Source organism: Camelina sativa, chromosome 10, assembly GCF_030686135.1.
Source record: "Camelina sativa cultivar CO46 ecotype springtype chromosome 10, ASM3068613v1".
Taxonomy (NCBI): Eukaryota; Viridiplantae; Streptophyta; class Magnoliopsida; order Brassicales; family Brassicaceae; genus Camelina; species Camelina sativa.
This window is the reverse complement of record NC_141889.1, coordinates 2287360-2307529: the sequence shown is the minus strand read 5'-3', so window position 1 is coordinate 2307529 and position 20170 is coordinate 2287360. Positions and strand designations below refer to the sequence as shown.

The window sequence follows — 20170 nt, the reverse complement described above, 5'->3', positions numbered from 1 at the left end:
TTTAGTTATTGTAAAACATCATAATCTTTTAATTTAAATGCCTAAATAACAAAAATATTTATATTTGATTTTTATTTGGTTCTAAAAAAATTGGTATACTATGCGGAAAATAATCGGACTAGACATGCATAGTTAGATAATCGATGCTAGGCAGAGATTAATCATTAATCGAGGCGGAAAAGATGGGCCTAGCAATTCTACGGAGCATAATGGATGCTAGGCGGTAATTTTTAAAACAGAGGTTCTATCACATGGGTCTCTCCTAAACTTCCAATATTACACAGTATCAATTACACTGTAAATTCTGGACAAGTTTTTGATTAGACCCATATGTGTTTGTATGTATTGGGAAATGATTCGTATACAAAGACTTTACCAACTTTAACTGAATAATGAACTTCACACTGGAAATGATTCGTATACAAAGACTTTACAAAGACTTCGTTAGTTGTATAATATTCATGTCTCGTCTTTTCAGAAAAGTGAATGGAGAGGAGAGAGAGAGATAGAGAGGGACCACAACAATGGCCTTCACTCTTTGCTGGTTAACACGCCTTGTGTCTCTCTCTGTTTTAAAAAATACTTAGCCGTTATGATGGATTCTTCATTATCTCTTAGTGTAGGTTCAATATGGTCCACTCATATGAAGTTTTGGTAAACCCTAACAGCATGTTGTGAACCATTAGGGCAATCCCATCGCTTATACACCCATTTGGGTGTCAAAAATTTTAATTAATAATATTTTAATTTAATTTAATTACTTAATCTCCGGTTAGTGAGCAAAACCAAGGGGAGCTGCTTATGGGTCATGTTGCGGTGGGCTCAGTTTAAAGCCGACATGAGTAACTAAAGCCCAGTAGCATTGTCGCAATGACATAACAGATTGCTTTGTCCGTTGCAACGGTTAAAAAGCAGAGTAGAGGGGTTAAAACAGAGTACCAGAGTTTGTTTTATTACTTTTCTTCTACTTGGGGAACTCGTAAAACAACTTCATGTCGTTCTAAATATATTAATGCTCTTAAGTAATGATTTCAAAAATTCAACTCTAACCATTATTTTCTTAAAATCAACTAGTGAATAATATAACATTTGTCTACCATTAAAAATCATTATGGAATAACTTCTAGTTTTCATTAAAAAAATAACAAATAACAAATCGTTTTTGATAATTTGCCAAATTCGATTGACCAGTTCATCGGAATGTTTATATATAAACCATTTCACTCATATAATAGAGCTCAAATTGAGAGAAGTCACCACATGCAACAAAGTATGACTGTATGAGCTAAGCAGTATTTTTTATTATATTTTAATTTTCTAGCAAATTCTGAGTTTTGACTAACACAAACTATACAATAAATATTATTGTGACAAGTCATCTTACAGTTATTAAAACAATCTTTCGTTTTCCAAACTCAAAGACGACTTGTGTTAATCTTTCCCATTCAAGAAAACGAAAGATAAAAAAAATCAAAGAACAATGCATATACAAAGCCAAACGTATTTACTAGCAACAACCAAATATTATAAACATATAACTATAAGTTACGAGATAAATACCAGCTTTTCCAAAATCCTAACCTTTAAAACTCATTTATTAGAGTATTTCGATTTTTGTGTTACTACTTTACTTAGTAACTTTACTATCAACAAACATCCCACACAACACAAACTCAGAGAAGCTCGTCTATAAACGATTTCCCTTTAAATTTCTCCAATTTGAATCCCATTTTCTTCATCCTTGACCTTTCCATCTCCACCTCGACCATCTGAGCCCGTGTCTCCTCAATACGCATCCTCGCTTCCTCCACTTCCTTCTCCATCCTAACCAAATCCGCTTCTTGAGCCTCAAGCTCTTCTCTCTTAGCCTTCACTAAACCATCCTGCCTCTCTTTCTCTTTTTCTGCATCTTCTTGAGACCGTGCAAACTCTTCAAGAACCGCACGTAGCCATGCCACTTCAATGTTCACGGACTCCAAATCTTTGAGAACCGCTAGCATCTCTTTGACTTTGACTTTGGTCAACTGCCTCACCGAGGTTGACCTTAGTTCCTGCATCAATGAGCATAAACACTCGAGGTACCGGGACCGCATTGAGTCCGATTCCAGCTTACAGTTTTGAGCAATGTCTCCGTGTTTCTCGATGATAGCACTTAGGAGAGTGGACGATCCCGATCTTACTCGGTATTTCCCGACAGAGACAAAACTGTCAGACATTACTGATTCAAGATCAAGCTCTACTCCAATCTCATTGTTGTTTTCTTCATCATCATCATCATCATCATCATCATCATCATCATCATCATCAGTATAATCATCATTGCTCTCTTTCTCCTGCGATCTTTCAGGGCTTAGGAAACTAAAGACTCTAGTCACGGCACCTCCTCCAGTCTTCCCGTTGTGTTCTTGTAGTCCCGGTGTAGGTGACACCGTTTTGCTTTCATCAACCTTCATAAGATACGAGAAACAGAGTTGACAAATATGTCAATAGTTATGTAGTGATAGAATCTTGGAAGAGAGTAAAAGAATGAAGAAAATACCAAATTGGTTGAGGAAAGTGGAATAAGTTGAGAGGGTTTGTTCTCTGGTTTATGGTTGAAAAAATCCTCAGGGTCACCAGATGATGAAGAAGAGAAAGACTTTTTCGTTTCAGAAACAGTCTTCTTCTTCACAGCAACAGGTGGAACTACTGCATGATGACCCTTTGGGGAGTTACCGTTTGCAAAAACACCTCCACCAGTTTTATGAGGGCTTACGGGTAGCGGTGAAGGCGGTTGTGAATTTGACTGCTTGTTTTTCCTACCGAAACTCGCTGAGAAGCTAAGAAGTCTTGAAGCTGTAATCAAAACAAGTCAAGAATCAGAACAAACATAACAAGACAAAAGTTTTACTTGATAAAATTTGGAAAAACCAAAAAAGAATTGATCAAGAAACAGAACAAGTACTCTGCTTCTTAGTGTTCTTCTTGACATGGCCTTGAGCAATTTTCTCTAAACAAGCTGAAGCACATTCATGGAAAGGATTATCCGAATATACACAATCCGGATGAGCTTTTTGATTGAAGTCCATATCGTTTGATCAAATGGAACAGCTTCAACCAAATGCAACAACTGCAAATTAAAACCCCTGTAGTTAGCGGAAGATAACCAATCAGCTCAACTGGAGACAAACTCAAAGAAACAACACAACAACTTAAACATTGTGTGGCTTCAAATATTGAGCACATCACATAAAGGGTAACAAAAAGGTCAAACCTTTACACCTTAACTTCAACAAATGAGTCAAAAAAGATTAGAAACTGGACTTATATATAATATTACAACAACAAACAAACTCCAACTAAATTGGATTCCGTTCATATTCCACCAACCCTTCATTCATTCATTGCTTTATATGCAAAAAAAAAGGTAAAGAAAGAGAGAGAGAGAGATATATATTCACCAAACAAATCCAGAGAGCAATTTCTTAAGAGTACTAGTGAAATTGATCCCCACAAGGATAGAGAATGATATACAAAAAAAGAAGACTTTTTGGTTTGTTTCTTCTTCTTAATAATCTACAAAGACCGACCATGCAATTTCCCAAGTACAGTTTTTCCAGTAGGATACTAAATTTCAAAGATGGAAGCATTCATTTATTGACTTAGACCAGAGTTAAAAAAAAAAAAAAAGGTCGATTAATTTGACCGGCTTGTTTCTCGAACAGGCAAAAACTCTCTAAAAGGCCCACCCTTTATGGATAGATAATACTTTTATAAATGGTTGAAATTTCGTTTTCCATGATTTCTTAGCAAAGAAACAGAGCATATAGCAATAAAACAGTATCCACATCAATCATCGATCATTGATTAATTCTTAATACACAAGCAAAACCCACGATTCCTAAGCAAGAACAATAATTTATCTTCTGATCAAAGAACGAGACTTTAGTAATTGACCACAAAATGCAAACTTTAACATAGAGAGAGAGATGAGAGATACCAGGAGAATCGGAGGAGGGAGAAAAGCGTTGAGAAAATGAACAACAATGTTTTGATTTTGATTTTTTAATGATGATGATATAACAGTTGTATGGTATTTATATATGGTTGTGTAAATTATAAGGTAAGTAGTGTATGGTTGTATATACATAGGGCTGGGCAAAATAACCGATAACCAAATAACCGACCGAAACCGAACCGAAAAAAACCAAACCGAACCGAACCGAAATTCTTCAAATACCCGAATGGTTAGTAAAAATCTATATCCAAACTAACTGAAACCGAACCGAACCGAACCGACAATTAAATGGTTAACCGAAATATCCGAAAACCTAGAAGATATCAAATATTATATACTTAATATTATGCAAAACTATAAAATAAACTTAAAATATAAATTATTTCTAGATTCAAAACAATTAAATATTTTAAATAATCAATATATGTAAATGTTATTATTTTGAATTTACAAAGTTAAATACTATTTTGTAAAATTGAATCCATATTTTTCCCTTTTTTGTATTTTTGTTATTGTATATTTGGTTAATTTTGGTTATATTCGGTTAGTTTTGGTTATATTTGGTTTATTTGGTTAATGTTAATATAATTTATGTTAGTTATGGTTATTTATTTAAATAACCAAACCGAAACCGAACCGAAAGAAACCGAACCGAACCGAACCGAAATTTCAAAAATATCCAAATGGTTACTATATTACTATATCCAAAATAACCGAAACCGAATACAACCGAACCGAAACCGAATGGTTAACCGAATGCCCATGCATATATATACATGTGAGTTGTGACATTATTGTCTTGCGTATAATATGATGATGATGATGAATTGATGATGGTGATTTGACCAAAGACCATTATAGTCTAACACAAGTGAAGGAAGCATTAATTAAAAAAAGAGGTTGGAAACGGCAAATCAATCACACCTCACGTAATCTTCCAGAAGTGTACAACAACGTGGGACGGTTTAATTCATACTTGTGAGATTTTACATGTACTAGAGGAGACGAAGAAGAATCGTTTTAGCATAAATATGTAACCATTACAAGAAAAAGAAGAAGAAAAAAGACAAATAAGAAAAGTGAAAAAAGGGGAACTTGTCAGTAGGTTACTGTGCGCGTATACACGGCTGTTAACTATACAAGTCATTGCATGAAACGTGTCGCGCGTGTCAGTGTTTAGCATCACACGTGAGAGTTTAATGGATTAAAGAATCTTAATCAATATATCATGATGTACTACTATATATGTAACAAATTGTTTAATTTATGTATATAGTTTACCTTTTTTACTTTCCAATATTTTCTTCTTTTTTTTTTTTAATGTTTTTCCAATATTATTGAACAAATAAAATTTACACAATTTTCCCAATGTTAAAATTTTGATAGTATCAAATCCAATTATATTTACATTTGGATCTCTTGACTCTTTGACTCTTTTTACATTGGATCTCTTTGACTATACATTGGATCTCTTGACTCTTAGTACTATTTTCCTCTAATACATCAAGATTTTATAAACTTTGCGAATAAGTATGAGTCAAAGCAATATTTGAGAATATGCGATATGTGTTTTAGTTTTATGATTTATCTTTCATTTTATTTTTGTCTTTGCTTTGATTTTTCTTTCTTTTTTTAAATGCATTTTTGAAGGAATCAAATCCAGATTTTCTTAATTATAATACATCGTAAAGTAAAGCAGCACAAACGTATTCGAAAATGAGTCGATCGCCGCCACCCAATAAAACACCGATGTATTCTTCTTTCATCTTTCCCATTAAACTTACTCGCGTCTCTATCAATAAATCCTTCAAGAAAAGAGACTGGTTTAGTGCATTACATTGATTTTCCATCGTTAATTTGTGTTGTTCTAGAATTCGCTAATCCATAAAATATGTTCTTTTAGTTGATATACAGGGTTCTCAAATTCAATATGACTATGTGTGTTTGTTTGTACATGGGTGATTTGGTAATTTGATATTAGTGCAGGGACTTGTTTATTAATAACAAAATATTATCTTCTTTTTTTATATATAGGAAAAGATGCTGATATTGTAGACCTAAAACATTAGCTTAGTAAACAAGGTATGGACGCCACCAAAGTAGAACCACCGCAGGAAACGAAACTTACAGCTCAGCCTCCATTACATGTGTCGTTTTCATTACTTCCAGACGAAATCGTTTTGATTTGCTTAGCCCGGACCTCTATTTCTCACTACCGTTCCCTCTCCTTAGTGTGCAAGCGCTTTCACTCCCTGCTCTCTTCTTCGGAGATCTACGCGACTCGATCCCTTATCGGAATCACAGAGCCCCGCCTCTATATATTCCTGCGGTCACCCAACGATGACAATCATTGGTTCATTCTCCAGAACCTTGATCAAACCCTAATCAACAACGGCTAGATTAAGGGTGAGCTAAGTTTAAAACCGGTAAAACTCTCTAACACCTATTCTCCTGCTCCATTGAACTCAACCACTGTAGTCGTTGGTTCCGAAATCTACCAAATCGGCGGAGCCATCAACGACATATACGAAACCAGATCCATTCGTGTGCTTGATTGTCGGAGTCATAAGTACATGGCGTCGTGCTCCTGACATGGGAGTGGCAAGGGGAGGCGCCAAGTCTTGTTTTTTAGACGGGAAGATATATGTCATGGGAGGATTGGTACAGAGAGGTGGATCCGAATCTTGGGGTGAGGTTTTCGACCTAAAGACTCAGACTTGGAAGCCATTGCCTTGCCCTGGTGATAATGCTGTCGATTTGAATCTCAAAGTTGCAGTTTTTGGAGAAAGGCTATATGTTATCACCAAGCATAACAACTACGCATATGATCCGAAAGAAGGAAGATGGCTATCAGAGGTGGGGTTTGTGGATCTACAACCTATAACTGGAACTCACTCCGGTGGCATAGAAAAAGTTATGGAAGATATAACAGGACATTGGTGCGTTGTAGGAAGTGTAATGTTTACAGTTGTTAACCGTAAGTACAAGTGGTTTTGCTGAAGGAGTGGAAAGTGGCTAGTAGTGGAAGGTTTGGATGATCTATACGAAAAGCGTGGTTTTTGAATACCGTTGTTACTGTACGATTCAGTTAGTCAACTATGGTGGGAAACTGTTAATTATATGGCAGAAACCGGTGCTTTCGCTTCCCATTGAATATAATATTTGGTGTGCGGTGATTAGGTTGGAGGAGCGTATGTCTCCTCAATTTGGACCCCAGATCTTGGGGGAGGTTGAGCGCCAAAGTGTTATTGTGGCAAGAGGCCCCATGTCTTATAAGCTCTCAAACTGCCAATGTGTTTCAGTCTGAAACTCATCTTTGCTTTCAAGCTATTTAATTTTAATTAATAAGATGTGATTGTCAGAGACAATTCTAGATTGAGAAAACACTGATTCTTGAGTGTTTAGCACGGATCTCCTTTTTAAGCTTCCTCGCAATTCTCTCTTTCTTAACGAAATTTTTTCTTCCAAAGGCTCTTTGATTTTCTCTCTTTTCGCTTAATAACCGAACGTCCCTGACTAAAGAAAGAGTTAATTGGGAGAATAGACAGTTTTTCAAACTCACAATTAGTAAAATCAACAGTTTACACTGTAGTACAATATTTGGATGACTCTCCAACCTTCAACCAAATATTGTATTTACATATAGTGCCATGAGTATTAAAAAACAAAATTTTATCCCTTGTGAATAGAAAATCATATATCTCTCCTTATTTTTTTTATTTGCTTCCACGATTTTTTTTGTCCCACATTTTTTTTTTCTAATTATTCAAATATTTATTAATATATTTTTTGTTCCAAATTTTTTCCATATACAAAAAAATATATGTCTTTTCTTTATAATTTGATATGCATTTTATTTTTTTGATTTCAAATTTATTATATATATATATCCATATAATATTCTGTCCATCAATATTTGTGTTCAGTTTAAACCATCCAGCATATTGGATAAATTCAAACTGTCAAACAATATTTGTGTACGGGTTAAGCAATCCAACATATTAGATATATTCAAACCGTCCAACAATATTTGTGTACAGTTTAAACCATCCAACATATTGAAAACCTAAAAATTAAATAAAATACATATATACACTTAATAATTTGTACTGATATATGTATCCTTAATAATGTGTACAAACATCTGTACCCTTAATAAATTATACAGATAAAATATGTAAAAAATATTTCACATTATCAAATAAAATTATCAAACAAAATGCATATCAAATTATAGAAAAAAACAAAGATTTTTATATATCTGAAATTTTTTAAAAAACAAATTTTTATTGACTAGTATTTTAGTTTTTAGATTGAATGGACATATAATAAAGAAGAAACAAAATCTAAAAAAATGAGTTTTTGCTAAAATATGGAGATTGGAGAGAGACGAGAGTCCGAAAGATAGATTGGAAAGAGAGTTGAGAAAAAAAATGGAAAGAGAGAGAGGAGGATTGCACAATATGTGATTATTAGAAATAAAGGACATAATGGCAACTACATCAGTTTTTTTTTTTCTCTATTACACAAAAGTTTTATTACACACACTAACGAAGTCTATTTTTCTAATTTCAAATAGTAATGTGACTACTTTTCCAATTATGTTTTGCAAAGGTACTAAAAATTCAAAGAAACCATTTAAGAGATATTTGGCAAAATGATACATTTTTCAAACATAATTAAGAAACACCTACATTCACTATTTACAATTGGAAAAAAACACATTTACTACTGTTCAACTATTTCTACAGCCTTTTTTGCCATTCATGACTCTAATTAATTACATCTCATGCCATTGTTTCCCATTTTTTTCTATTTTTTTATTTTTTAAATAATTGTTAATATAATTTTTTTAGAAAACTTTATAGATATAAAAAAAATATTTTTTCTTTACAATTTGATATGAATTTTGTTTAATAATTTTTAAATATATTATATAAATCTTTTGTATTCGTACACATTTTTAAGTGTACATATGTCTATACACCTTATTAAGTGTAGAGATGTCTGTACCCATTATTAAATGTACAGATGTGATTTTTACAAAACCATTGTGGTACAGACATCCAAAACCCTAATAATTAAACAAATTACACCTGTACACTTAATAATGTGTACAAATATCTGTACATTTAATAATGTGTACATGCATGTAAACACATCCGTACACTTAATATGGTGTACGGATACACAATTTGTAAAAAATATTTAACATTATCAAATAAAATCATCAAACAAAATTCATATCAAATTATAGAAAAGAACATCTAGATTTTTATCTATCTGAAATAATTTTAAAAACAAAGTTTTATTGACTAGTATTTTAGTTTTTAGATTAAAGGGACATATAATAAAAAAGAAAGAAATCTTAAAACAAAATAAGAAAAAATAAAAAATATTTTTTACTGATTGAGAGAGATGGAGAGATATTTGTGAGAGAGAGTTGAGAAAAAAAAATAATTGGAGAGAGAGAGGAGAGTTGAGCAATATATGTGATTATTAGAGACAATGATGTAATGGTAACTACATCAATTCTCTTTTTTTTTCTATTAGACAGATATTCTATTACACGTACAATGTACAATGATGAATGTCTTTTTTTTTTTTTTTGGTCAAACCACAATGATGAATGTCTATTTTTCTAATTTTGAATAGTAATGTGACTAATTTTCTAAACGTACTAAAATTCAAAAAACCCTTAAAGAAATCTCTAATAAATAACGGAACCGTCCGGTCGAACCGGTTCAACCCAAAAATATCAAAACAGGGGTCGATTCAGTTTTTCATTATTGATCGAGGGGCTTTAAATAGGTCTTTCTTTGTCCAAGAAAAAAAATAGGTTTCTTTTTCGACAAGGTTACAAAGTCTTCCGTGTGTTTGAAAGACCTAAGCTAAAAACATAACTAGTAGTTGACGAGAGAGAAGAAGCACCACAGAAAAAGAAGATGACTAGTCCTCCTAACGCTCCGCCTCCGTCATCTCCATCGTTTTCATCGCTTCCAGGTGAAATCATTGTGGATTGCTTAGCCCGGGTCTCGAAATCTAACTATCGTTCCATCTGCTTAGTCTCCAAGAGCTTTTTATTCTCTACTCTCTTCTCCGGATATCTACACGGCCAGATCCCACATCGGATCCACAGAGTCTCGTCTCTACGTGTGCCTGTCGTTACCCAACAATCATGGATGGTTCTCTCCCAGCGAGATTGATGGTGAATTAACTATGCATATGATCCGAAAGAAGAAATATGGCTGTGAGAGGTGGGGTTTGTGGATCTACAACCTATAATTGGAAGTTTGGAACTAGGTCAGGTGGTATAGAAAAATTTATGAAACGTATAAAAGGACCTTGGTGCGTTATAGAAAATGTAATGATTGTTACTAACATATAATAAAATTTAGAAAATTATAGAATCTCAGTAAATTTTCAGAAAATTTAGTTTAGAATCTGATATTTACTAACATAAATAAAATTAAATAATTAAGTTACCGAATTATTTAATATATGTTGTTACACGATAAAATATAAGAAGATATGAATTTGATTTTTAAACCACACAAAAAACATGTTGCAATAAATAATAACGTTTTATCAATAATTTTTCTACCAAATACCTCTTTACACATTCAAATATTTCACTGGTGAAACATATTTTTTACACGAAAAATACGCAAATTTAAATTAAAAAATTTTTAGTTACATAATAATATTAATAATTTTCTTTACTTATAATAATAATTTTCTTTAATTTTACTTATAAAATTTTTTTAATCGATTTATCCCCGCACTATATTACCTAGTTGTTAATTATTTCCAACATTTGGGGTCGGGGATACCACAAGACTTGAGCTGAGAGCTAATGAACCTTTTACTCGGGGTGATACGGTGTTTAATTTCATCACACAGGCATTCTTGGGTCTCATTCATTGTCTCACAACATGACTTCGACAGCTTCAATCCCCAAGACATAGTGTCAAAGCAAACTTTAAGGGCATTCAATTTTTTCGGAGTTGTTGTACCACATGCTGCTCCACTCCTCTTGGAAGTACTGCCGCTGGCATCGATAGCTTCTGTAGGAGGGAATGATGCCGAGAGTAAGACGAATAATGCGATAAGGAACAATGCTACGATCTTCATCATGTCTTGTTGTTTGGGATTCGTCTTGTTTTCTAAGAGGATCTCTTACGTATTTATAGGATAATTAAGGGTTCCTATCGTATGTCATTGGCGTTTTTAACTTCTTTTAGTCAACATGAACATAATTAGTTGTTATGTAAATATAGCCCAAAAGTAATGCTAAATCGCTCTTTAGCTTTAGGAATTTATAGAAATGCTAGATTTGGGTTTCGTGTAATAACGTGGATTGTGTCTGTGTAATGCAAAAACAACTTATCATAACCTTTTTCTAAAAACTTTCAACCTATCTTAGTATAGTTCATATATATAATGGTTCAAGAATGAAAGTTAACACTTCCAAAATAGTTCATTTTTTTTTCTTAATTTCGTCCAGCTTTACATTAATATTTTTTTAAGTAGTTGCAAGAAAAACAAAGAAATGAAACAAAGGGATAAAAGAGGGATAGAAAGATGTTTCAAACAAGGAGATAAAACATAGGAATCTAACTTATTTCATGGAAGATCAAGATCCTATGTGATAGAAGTCCTCTCTCTCTTTGTCTCTCTCTCTCTTAAAACCGAGTCTTAAGGGATCAAACTTCATCCCATTGCATACTTCTGAGTCCAGCTTCGGGCAGTAGATTCATACTTGGCTCTGTCGGTTTTGTACATGTGAGCAATCTCTGGAACCAAAGGATCATCTGGGTTTGGGTCCGTTAACAATGAACAGATCGAAAGCAACACCTATGAATTCACAAAAAGATTGGATTAAAATCAGAGCAGATTAATCATATATCTCTACTGCTATTGGTAAACTGAGTGTTTTTTTCACCTTCGATATGGTGAGTGCAGGGCTCCATTGTTCTTTCAGAATTGTCGAGGCAAATGCTTCCGTTGCTGTTGACATTAGGATGAAATACTTTTGTCCTAAACGCAACCTGCAAGAGAAAAAGGTTCATTTGAATTCCAATAGAACCCATTTAATTATTTCAATTTGGTGAAAATGATATTCACCTGTGGTGGTTTGAAAGGATAATCCAGAGGGAAGTGAATGGTCACTAGAAAGACTCCGCCTAGATTTTTCTTCACAACCACATTAATTGTAGAATCTGATAAAAGTATATTTTTGTTATTGTTTTATCTGTCGTAACCATTATTACTCCGCCTAGATTACGAAATAATCTTACTTCTCCCCCCCATTCTGCATAAGGCTTGCGTGATGCATTTGCATGAATTGTAAACTGTTTGACCAGTTTGAACAACAAGAAAAATGCATCAGTAGTAGTTAACCAACAACAGAGAGAACACGGCACAATGTTTGTTTTCACATATTAACATACCTAAAGAAGCGCAAACGTTAACGTAGCACATGCTTCGAGTGTCGAATCAGGATTACGTAAATCTTCCAATTTCAGCCTCACTGCCAACTTGGCAGTGCCAAGAAAGCAATATATTCAAAATTTCATATCAAGAACTATAGAGAAGCAAAGATATTAACCTGCATCTCAAGTGCCCAGCTTCTTGTATGCGAGCTCTCTCTGTCACTTGTAGATAAAACAGGAGCAGCTGCAAAGATCTGAGTATCCATGATAGTTTTAACAAAAGCAGAGAATTATGTTTTTAGATGTGCTCAAGTTATGTAGAAGTCACCGTTGGTCTTGGCCCATCTAAGCTAATGCTTTTAGATGTGCTCTCTGATGAAGATGTTCCTATCATCAGAGCGTATTCATCATCTGATACGATTATAGGGTTTTTATATAATTATGGTTTCATTCCTTTTTAAATTAGATTTAAGGCTTTATACAATTTCCTTTTAATATGAGAGTTAGGTTGGTTTGTAAGGTTCTATATAAGAACCCTCTTATGCTAATGAGAATTTCAAGCTTCCAACAATTAACCTAATTCTCAAAGAGAGACTTGGGTTAAAGGGAAGTTAGCTTTCAATCTCCTTGTTCTTTAGTTTAAACAACGGGTGTGACAACTAGAGCTAAGGCTAAGGCTTTGGCTCATAACATTATCCATCTGTTGCAGATTGATAATTCAGATCGAATCAGAAACTGTAAGTATCCGACAGAATATGTAATGTTTATTAGCTGGGTTATATATATATATATAAGTATACCTTCCATCAAAAATGTATGCCAAAGCCAATGCAGCCATGAATCGAGCCATTTCTGAGACAGAAGACGAACACAGGTGAACAAGAGCTGGAACTCCTCTTTCCTCAACAATGCGGAGTGCATTACCAGGATTAAAAGCAAAATTCCATAGAGCTCCTGCGACAGTAACAATATCTTGGTAAGACCAGCAGCTCTTTCTTGAAGACCTGTCGATGCATTTGAACAAGGCTGCGCCAGCATCACCCAAAACAATCACCAAAAGTGATCAAATGAAAATCTGAAGAATGGGCTTCATCAAAAACTATTAAATCTGTATTCCTGAACATAACCTGCGTAAATTGAGGCTTCAAGAGCAGCCACGGGCATATTTGGCAACAAGTGTGGTACGTTTTATGACAGATTCCCCAGGACCATCACTCCATCAGGCAACGTCATAGTCAATTGTGGGAAGTCCATAAGAACTTAATTTATGAGAAACCATCAGATCAAATGTCTGAATAGTATGAACCATATGCAGATTCAAAATGAGAGAGAGAGAGATATACCTCAGCCGTTTCATTTCCTCTCTTCTCCACAACCAACATACACAACAGCATCAGAGTTGGAGTACTATGTATATATATATAAGAACAAATATTAGCTTTGAAAAATTCAAAATATCCAGTAATTAAGTGGAACAAAACCAGAGAGTGTCACAATTTACCTTGGAAATTGCCTGGCAGACAACAGTTTTCCCACAGCCAAAAGCACCAGGAATGACACAGGTTCCACCAAGAACAGAAGGGAAAAGGGCATCAAGGACACGCTGACAACAGGAAAAGAAAGCAATCAACAACACACATCTTCAACTGGTTATCAAACAAACCAATTTAATAGCTTAAAAGTTACGCTTGTTAGTAGGAAGATTAAACTGATTAATGCAAACCTGAAGCATGGTGTAATAAGATTTCTTGATCCCCTGTAATTCAAGCTCTATCACTGTATCCTGGGAAATGAAAATCACCAACAAACAACCATGAGCAGCAACAAGCAAACATGATCTCCAGCAGGACGTGATTACCACTTGATCAAGTTGAAGGTAAAGAAATCGGAAAGATAACATTTTGAAATGTATCAATTTTATCATTTTGTAAGAGTAACTTAACCTCAAACCTTACGAGAATATTGACCAGCTGGAGCAATGTAAGTGATCTTCCCCAAGGGTAACATGGTGATTCATCAAAGTGTTCTCCATGACGGGCTGCATTCAAGAGTTATATATGACTATCAGGAAAGCATCCCATATATTATATATAAATTATAATCAAGAGGGTGATATCAGCTCTTACCTCAAATATATGTCAGCGCCACAAGAGGTACAGACCGGTAGAGCTCTGCATCTGAAGGCATCTAACCGGATTGCTGAGCACTGCATTATCCAACTCCTGTGGCTTGTTAGGAGTTGCCCAGGATTGATCACCCAATGGATTAGTATCAAGCCCCTAAAAAAGATGTAGTGATCAAATGCATATAATCTGAAGTAAAGCCCACAATTACAGAACATATATAGAAACACAGACTAAGTGTTTGAAATTGGAACATACACATACCTGAGTAATAATGTCAGAGGCAGACACAACAATCTCTTTAGTTACACACGTCGTTTCTGTAAGAGAAAGAGAGAAAGTGAGAATTTAAAAAAAGAAGAAGAAGAAGAATGGGAAAGAGAGTGAGAGAGAGAGTACCAAATTGACTCTCTCGTGTTTGCTTTGCTTCATCTCTCCGATTTCGTCCGATTTGCTTCTCCGGCGCGGCTAAGACTGAGAGGGGAAGACCTAACAACTGTTGTGTTCAAAAAAAGAAAGAATAAAAGGTGACCGGAGAAAACCGGGTTGGTTATCGAATTAAAAAGAGAGACACGTATCGGTTAGTGGAAGTTAGTAGAGAGAGAGAGAGAGAGTACCTTGGTGGGTTTGCTCTTCTGCTGATGGACTTGTTTGGTAAAGGGAACAAGCCCATTTGTTCTTGTCCGAAGCCCATATGTCTTCTTGATCTGTTGACACGAAAAACAACATAAAATAAGATAACCGGATAAAACCGGTTTGTTGGTTATCGAACTAAACGAGAGAGACACGTACCGGTGTGTTAGGAAATAATTACCAAACCGGGCTCTGGTTTGTGTCTCTTCCACCGTCGAACTTGTAGGGATCCGCCACCGCCGCCGCGTTGCTAAACCACCACCAATCTGAAACAATCGAAGAAGAAGAACATCAAGATTCTATCATATTCATCCTAATCGTTTCAAACTACTAATTCGTGCACTTAAAATCTGAAGAAGTACAAAGTAAGAAAGAACCTGAGCTAAGGCAGTGCAGGAAAAGATACGGAGGCTGTGAGGTGTTCAGTGTTCTTGTATTGTAAATCGAGTCTTCCAAACGTGTCCTCGAAAACCTGCAAAAGAAAGTTGATCTGTGAACAGTATAAATCTAAGAAAGGTAAAGAGGAGACTGTCAAAGAGGCAACAGGGAGCAAACAGATCAAAGGCAACCTTCAAGAAACTGAGACATAACAGAACAAAGGTTAACAACTTATATGGTTGTAGTAAAGAAGATAATAAAAAGATGACAGACCAGAAGAAAGATTTATCATATCAGAGTGTACCTTTGGGAAGACCTTCAAGGCAAACCTAGAACATGTCAGCCTGTGAATTGTATGCAATCAAAACACACACATAAAGGTAACAACTTTATGAAGATAGTTTGACATCATAAAATAAGACATACTATATATGGTGGGTGAAACTAGGAGAACAGGAACAATCAGCACCATTATCAATTCCACTTCGTCTCAGGGCATTTATTGAACTATAAGGCAACAAAAGAAAAACCAATTCACCAAAATAATATGAATTTCATCAGCACCAAGTGAATATGTAACGCAGAGAATGACAAAAAATATGATAGGTTCTTGACTAACCTTGGTCGGTAGAGCTCTGCATCTGAAGCCTATCTGAATTGCTGAGCAAGATTGTTGTCCCTGGTTACATAGATCAGATAGCCAATCTATTAGCATCAAACACGAGACAAGCCCCTCAAAGTGTATACCCTGAAATAATGAAAAAAAAAATAGTTGTATCAAGTCAACACACTTAGGACGGGAAGAATGAGGACTTGATATATTCAAAATGTAGGATCTAACCAAGTAATTATAACTATAAAGAAAGATCAGTTATCAGTACCTCATATGTATCAAGCAATGAGGTTTCTCATAGCATTCCAGTCATGCCTCTCATCCCACCACCAATAACCTTGCTTGCATCCTGAAGAAAAAAGACACAAAAATCTGAAGTAACTAAGGAGGGAACAAGTAAAAAAAGTTGAGTAAGATCAGTTGTGCCCTGCATCTGCATCTGAAGCCATCTAACCGGATTGTTTCCGCTGGTTACTCTCCAACAAAGGTTGTTTAGCTCCATCAAGTCCATCTGCAATAATTAATAATAAGTCATTAGGAGAAGGAAACCTGATCACATCTCCATCAAGTCCAGCTACAATAATTCAGCATAAGTGTTTTTCTATATACTGCAACAAGTTGGAAAACAAAATAAGACACATGCATGAGAACAAATCATATACACATCACCACAATAGCGAATCTCTGAAAGTCATTATGGGGAAATAAGAAGAAGATGTAACCTTACCTCTAAACAGATGATAGACGAGAAGATATCCACGATCTGCATCCAAGACAGAGAGAGATATTTTCAGTTTTAAGCGTACCAACAAAACACAAGTTACAAAGGACAAATCTTAAAAACAAGTTATAAAAAATTTCTCATAATATTAAGTGAAGCAAGTTAAAATTACCTGTGACAAGAACCACTGGAAATGCGCAATGCTGCTCCCTCCATCATTATTGGACTACGAAAAAAAAAAAAAAATCAAACTTGCATATGAAGAAGGTTAGTTGAAATGAGCTTTGAGACGCAAATAATAGCTAAAAATAAACTAGATGATCACACAGGAAAATTGCAAAAAAAAAAAAAAAAGGAGAAAATTACCAGGTGGGTAGAGCTCTGCATCTGAAGCCATCTAACCGGATTGTTGCCTCCTGGTTAGCATCAGACACGAGACAAGCCCAATGTCAATCACCAGAGAAACTAGCTATTCACCTTCACCTACCTGAATCAGTACAGCAAAATCACTTAGTCTGTTTGAATTGTAAAAATAATTTCAAGAAGCCATAAAAAGCACAGTGACAGAAAAAGCATACACCCATTTTGAAGTCAAAGAGAAGCATACCTGAAATGATATTTTTTTTACCAAGGATGGCACTGCATAAGATCAAGAAGAAACCACAGTTGCAAATTTTACCTCTCTCTGGTCTCCGGATACCAGTGAACAAATCTCTTCGTTTTGCCGGTAATATAACCATCTCCAACAAAGCGTGTTTAGCTGCATCAAGTCCAGCTGCAATAATTAAGCAGAAGTCATGAGGAGAAGAAAACCTTATAACATCTCCATTAAATACAGAGGTAACCATAAAAGAGATAAGGAGAAGGAAACCTAATCACATCTCCATCAAGTCCAGCTACAATAATTCAGCATAAGTGTTTTTCCATATACTGCAACAAATATAAAGAATCTGGAAAACAAAATAAGAACACTGATGAGAACAAAGCACATATACATCACCAACAATAGCAAATCTCTGAAAGTCATTAGGGGAAATAACAAGAAGATGTAACCTTACCTCTAAACAGATGATAGACGAGAAAATATCCACGATCTGCATCAAAGAGAGAGATATAAATATCAGTTTTAAGCGTACCAACAAAATTAAACAAGTTAAAACGGACAAATTTTAAGAACAATTACTCGTCTGGGAAAGAATTTGTGGAGCATCTCTAATCTGAATGTGTGTGTGTACACAGTAAGAACATCTAGGAGCACACAAGAAACAGAGTATCAACAATCGCCAATATTAAGGTAACCTGAAAGATAAACTGAGCAGAAATCACAATGTCTAAACCTGAAAGTTAAACTCCCACAATGTTTTCTATTTGAACCTCCCACACCGTCAACAATCCAGGTGCCTCCTCGATCTGCATCAAAAGAGAGACTGAGATGTTAATTCACTTATATATAGAAAAAAAGTAAAAGATGAATTAAGACTTAAGAGGAAGAACAAAACCCATGAAGACTTTAAAACAGAGAAGAAGCGTGTCCATCAAAGCCATCACTGATCGATCAAAGCATCATCCAATACCTGAAATAACATAGAAACTTAGAAACCAAACCCGGAAGAGCAACATTGAATGAGAGTGATAAGGATCAGTCAAAGCCATCACACGATCTACATCAAAAGAGAGAATGAGATGTTAATTCAGTACAGTACTTATATATAGAAAAAAAAGTAAAAGATGTATTAAGACATATAATTAGAGGAAGAACAAAACCCATTAAGACGTAGCACACAGAAGAAGTGTTTCCATCATTGATTGATAAAAAGCATCATCCAATACCTGAAATAATCCAAAACCTGAAAATAAAAACAGAAATAGAAGTTAAAAACCAAACCCTAGAAAATCCTATGATCGAATCAAAAAAAAAGACACCAGACAGAGACTAGTTCGTGTCCATCAAAGCCATCATCATTGATTGATAAGTTAGAAACCAAACCCTAGAAAACCCAATGATCGATTAGAAAAAACAACATAAGAAACCAGTTTTTAAGAATGTCACCACTCACTCACCACCAACGAAACAAAACGAACGAGTGAAGACGATGTACTAGAGAGTCAGAGGAACAAAACCTCTGAAGACGTGGCACAGAGAAGAAGCGTTTCAATCAAAGCCATCGTCATCGATTGATAAAAGTATCACCCAAAACCTTAAAGAAGACCAGAACAACAAGTTAGAAGAAACCAAACCCTAGAAAGAAAAAAAATAAGCAAGTTTGAGATTGAAATAAAATCCTGGTCCACCACCAACCAACGAAACGAGAGAGCTTGCGGAGCGGAGAGACTTTACGTCCACTCACTACAGAGAGGAACGAAGAAGAAAGAAAGAAATAAAAATAGTGAGGAAGATAGATGTGAATGAGAGAGCGTATTATATTTATAGACGGCCGAGATCTAATCTTATTCACGTTTTAACGACTAAGATTAAGTCGGTAGTCAAAACAACGTTGACTCTTTTGTCCAGCTGGCAATATTTCCTTTTTTGTCATCAGTTTATTTTTCTTTATAGACGGTCGAGATCTAAAGCATTCATGTTTTAACGGTCATCGACGTTAAACCTACAAAGTCCAGCTAGCAATTTCCTTTTCTTTTGTTTCGCAAAATCCCTTTTTGCTTTTTTTGTTTGGTAGATTTTTTTTTATGAGACCGTTAGAGAGATTTTATTCAGGTTAAAGCTACAAAACTAGCATATATGAAAAACCAAGTAAATCAATATCACCAATATAGATCAAATCATCATCATCATCATCAACGTTTCCATAAAAGGTAAAAACTTGGAGAAATATACTTACCTCCATCGATCCATTGGTTTTAACAATTTTTATTTTGTAGATTGTTTTTTTATTGGTTGAATTGCGTGTAAGTAGATATTAAATGGTACTTTTTGTTTAAAGAATAGACAAAAATTAAATGATTCTTTGATCTATGTGTATAACTCTAAAATTCATATGATAAAAATAGAGATAGTATTTAGTATATATTGTATCTAATATTTAATAAAATATTAGATTTGAAAACCTAAACAATATATAAGTAAACAAAATTTTATAATTTTTATTAGTATTAGAGATATAGTTGTTTATGTTTATTAATTCAAATAATAAATTGTTACTATGTCCTGTAAATGTACAACTATGGCTTTTGGCATAGTTGTTTACAATCATAGGTCATAAAAATCCTATGGCTTTCTTTGATGACAATTTCTAGATTGGGGACCTTGTC

At 34.6% G+C, this 20170-nt stretch overlaps 2 protein-coding genes and 2 pseudogenes across 14 annotated transcripts; 1 reads left to right on the top strand and 3 right to left on the bottom strand.

Annotated features, from left to right (window-relative positions):
- Positions 1–1487: 1487 nt before the first annotated feature.
- LOC104716624 (uncharacterized) lies at positions 1488–5004 on the bottom strand. Of its 12 annotated transcripts, XM_010434036.3 has the most exons (5): positions 4774–4994; positions 3980–4133; positions 2945–3109; positions 2540–2835; positions 1488–2447 (listed from the first exon to the last, which is right to left on the bottom strand). In XM_010434036.3, exons 3-5 carry the CDS (start codon positions 3066–3068, stop codon positions 1674–1676), a joined length of 1194 nt encoding a protein of 397 aa, XP_010432338.1. In that variant the 5' UTR covers positions 3069–3109; positions 3980–4133; positions 4774–4994; the 3' UTR covers positions 1488–1673. The 12 variants fall into 12 exon arrangements, with proteins under 12 accessions (XP_010432338.1, XP_087326106.1, XP_087326110.1 ...); XM_087469980.1 differs by lacking the exon at positions 3980–4133 and having other exon boundaries at positions 2939–3109; positions 4922–5004; XM_087469984.1 differs by lacking the exon at positions 3980–4133 and having other exon boundaries at positions 4922–4998.
- Positions 5005–5961: 957 nt separating this feature from the next.
- Positions 5962–7345, top strand: LOC109126971 (putative F-box/kelch-repeat protein At4g35120 pseudogene; annotated as a pseudogene).
- A 3456-nt stretch (positions 7346–10801) lies between these two features.
- Positions 10802–11134, bottom strand: LOC147935748 (uncharacterized). Its single transcript, XM_087470264.1, has one exon. The coding sequence runs from the start codon at positions 11132–11134 to the stop codon at positions 10802–10804; it is 333 nt and encodes a 110-aa protein (XP_087326390.1).
- A 324-nt stretch (positions 11135–11458) lies between these two features.
- LOC104716620 (ubiquitin-conjugating enzyme E2 28-like) lies at positions 11459–19299 on the bottom strand (annotated as a pseudogene). Its single transcript, XR_015568903.1, has 33 exons — positions 19200–19299; positions 18962–19098; positions 18400–18747; positions 18238–18310; positions 18084–18148; positions 17959–17994; positions 17772–17850; positions 17508–17675; positions 17267–17387; positions 17073–17126; positions 16907–16942; positions 16634–16690; positions 16448–16528; positions 16186–16314; positions 15993–16073; positions 15871–15910; positions 15566–15660; positions 15348–15454; positions 15173–15262; positions 14955–15051; positions 14820–14875; positions 14559–14711; positions 14383–14470; positions 14156–14215; positions 13934–14035; positions 13776–13839; positions 13233–13691; positions 12609–12686; positions 12451–12530; positions 12298–12351; positions 12125–12219; positions 11943–12048; positions 11459–11854 (listed from the first exon to the last, which is right to left on the bottom strand). The product of XR_015568903.1 is annotated as a ubiquitin-conjugating enzyme E2 28-like (transcript).
- Positions 19300–20170: the final 871 nt, after the last annotated feature.

What these genes read in the sequence shown, in the direction of transcription:
- LOC104716624 (XM_087469980.1), bottom strand. Translation starts at nt 3,068, where the DNA reads ATGGACTTCAATCAAAAAGCTCATCCGGATTGTGTATATTCGGATAAT. An exon ending in CACTAAGAAGCAGAGTACTT is followed by an intron (nt 2,836 to 2,938) that starts GTTCTGTTTCTT and finishes TTTTGATTACAG; the next exon opens with CTTCAAGACTTCTTAGCTTC. An exon ending in CACTTTCCTCAACCAATTTG is followed by an intron (nt 2,448 to 2,539) that starts GTATTTTCTTCA and finishes TATCTTATGAAG; the next exon opens with GTTGATGAAAGCAAAACGGT.
- LOC147935748 (XM_087470264.1), bottom strand. Translation starts at nt 11,134, where the DNA reads ATGATGAAGATCGTAGCATTGTTCCTTATCGCATTATTCGTCTTACTC.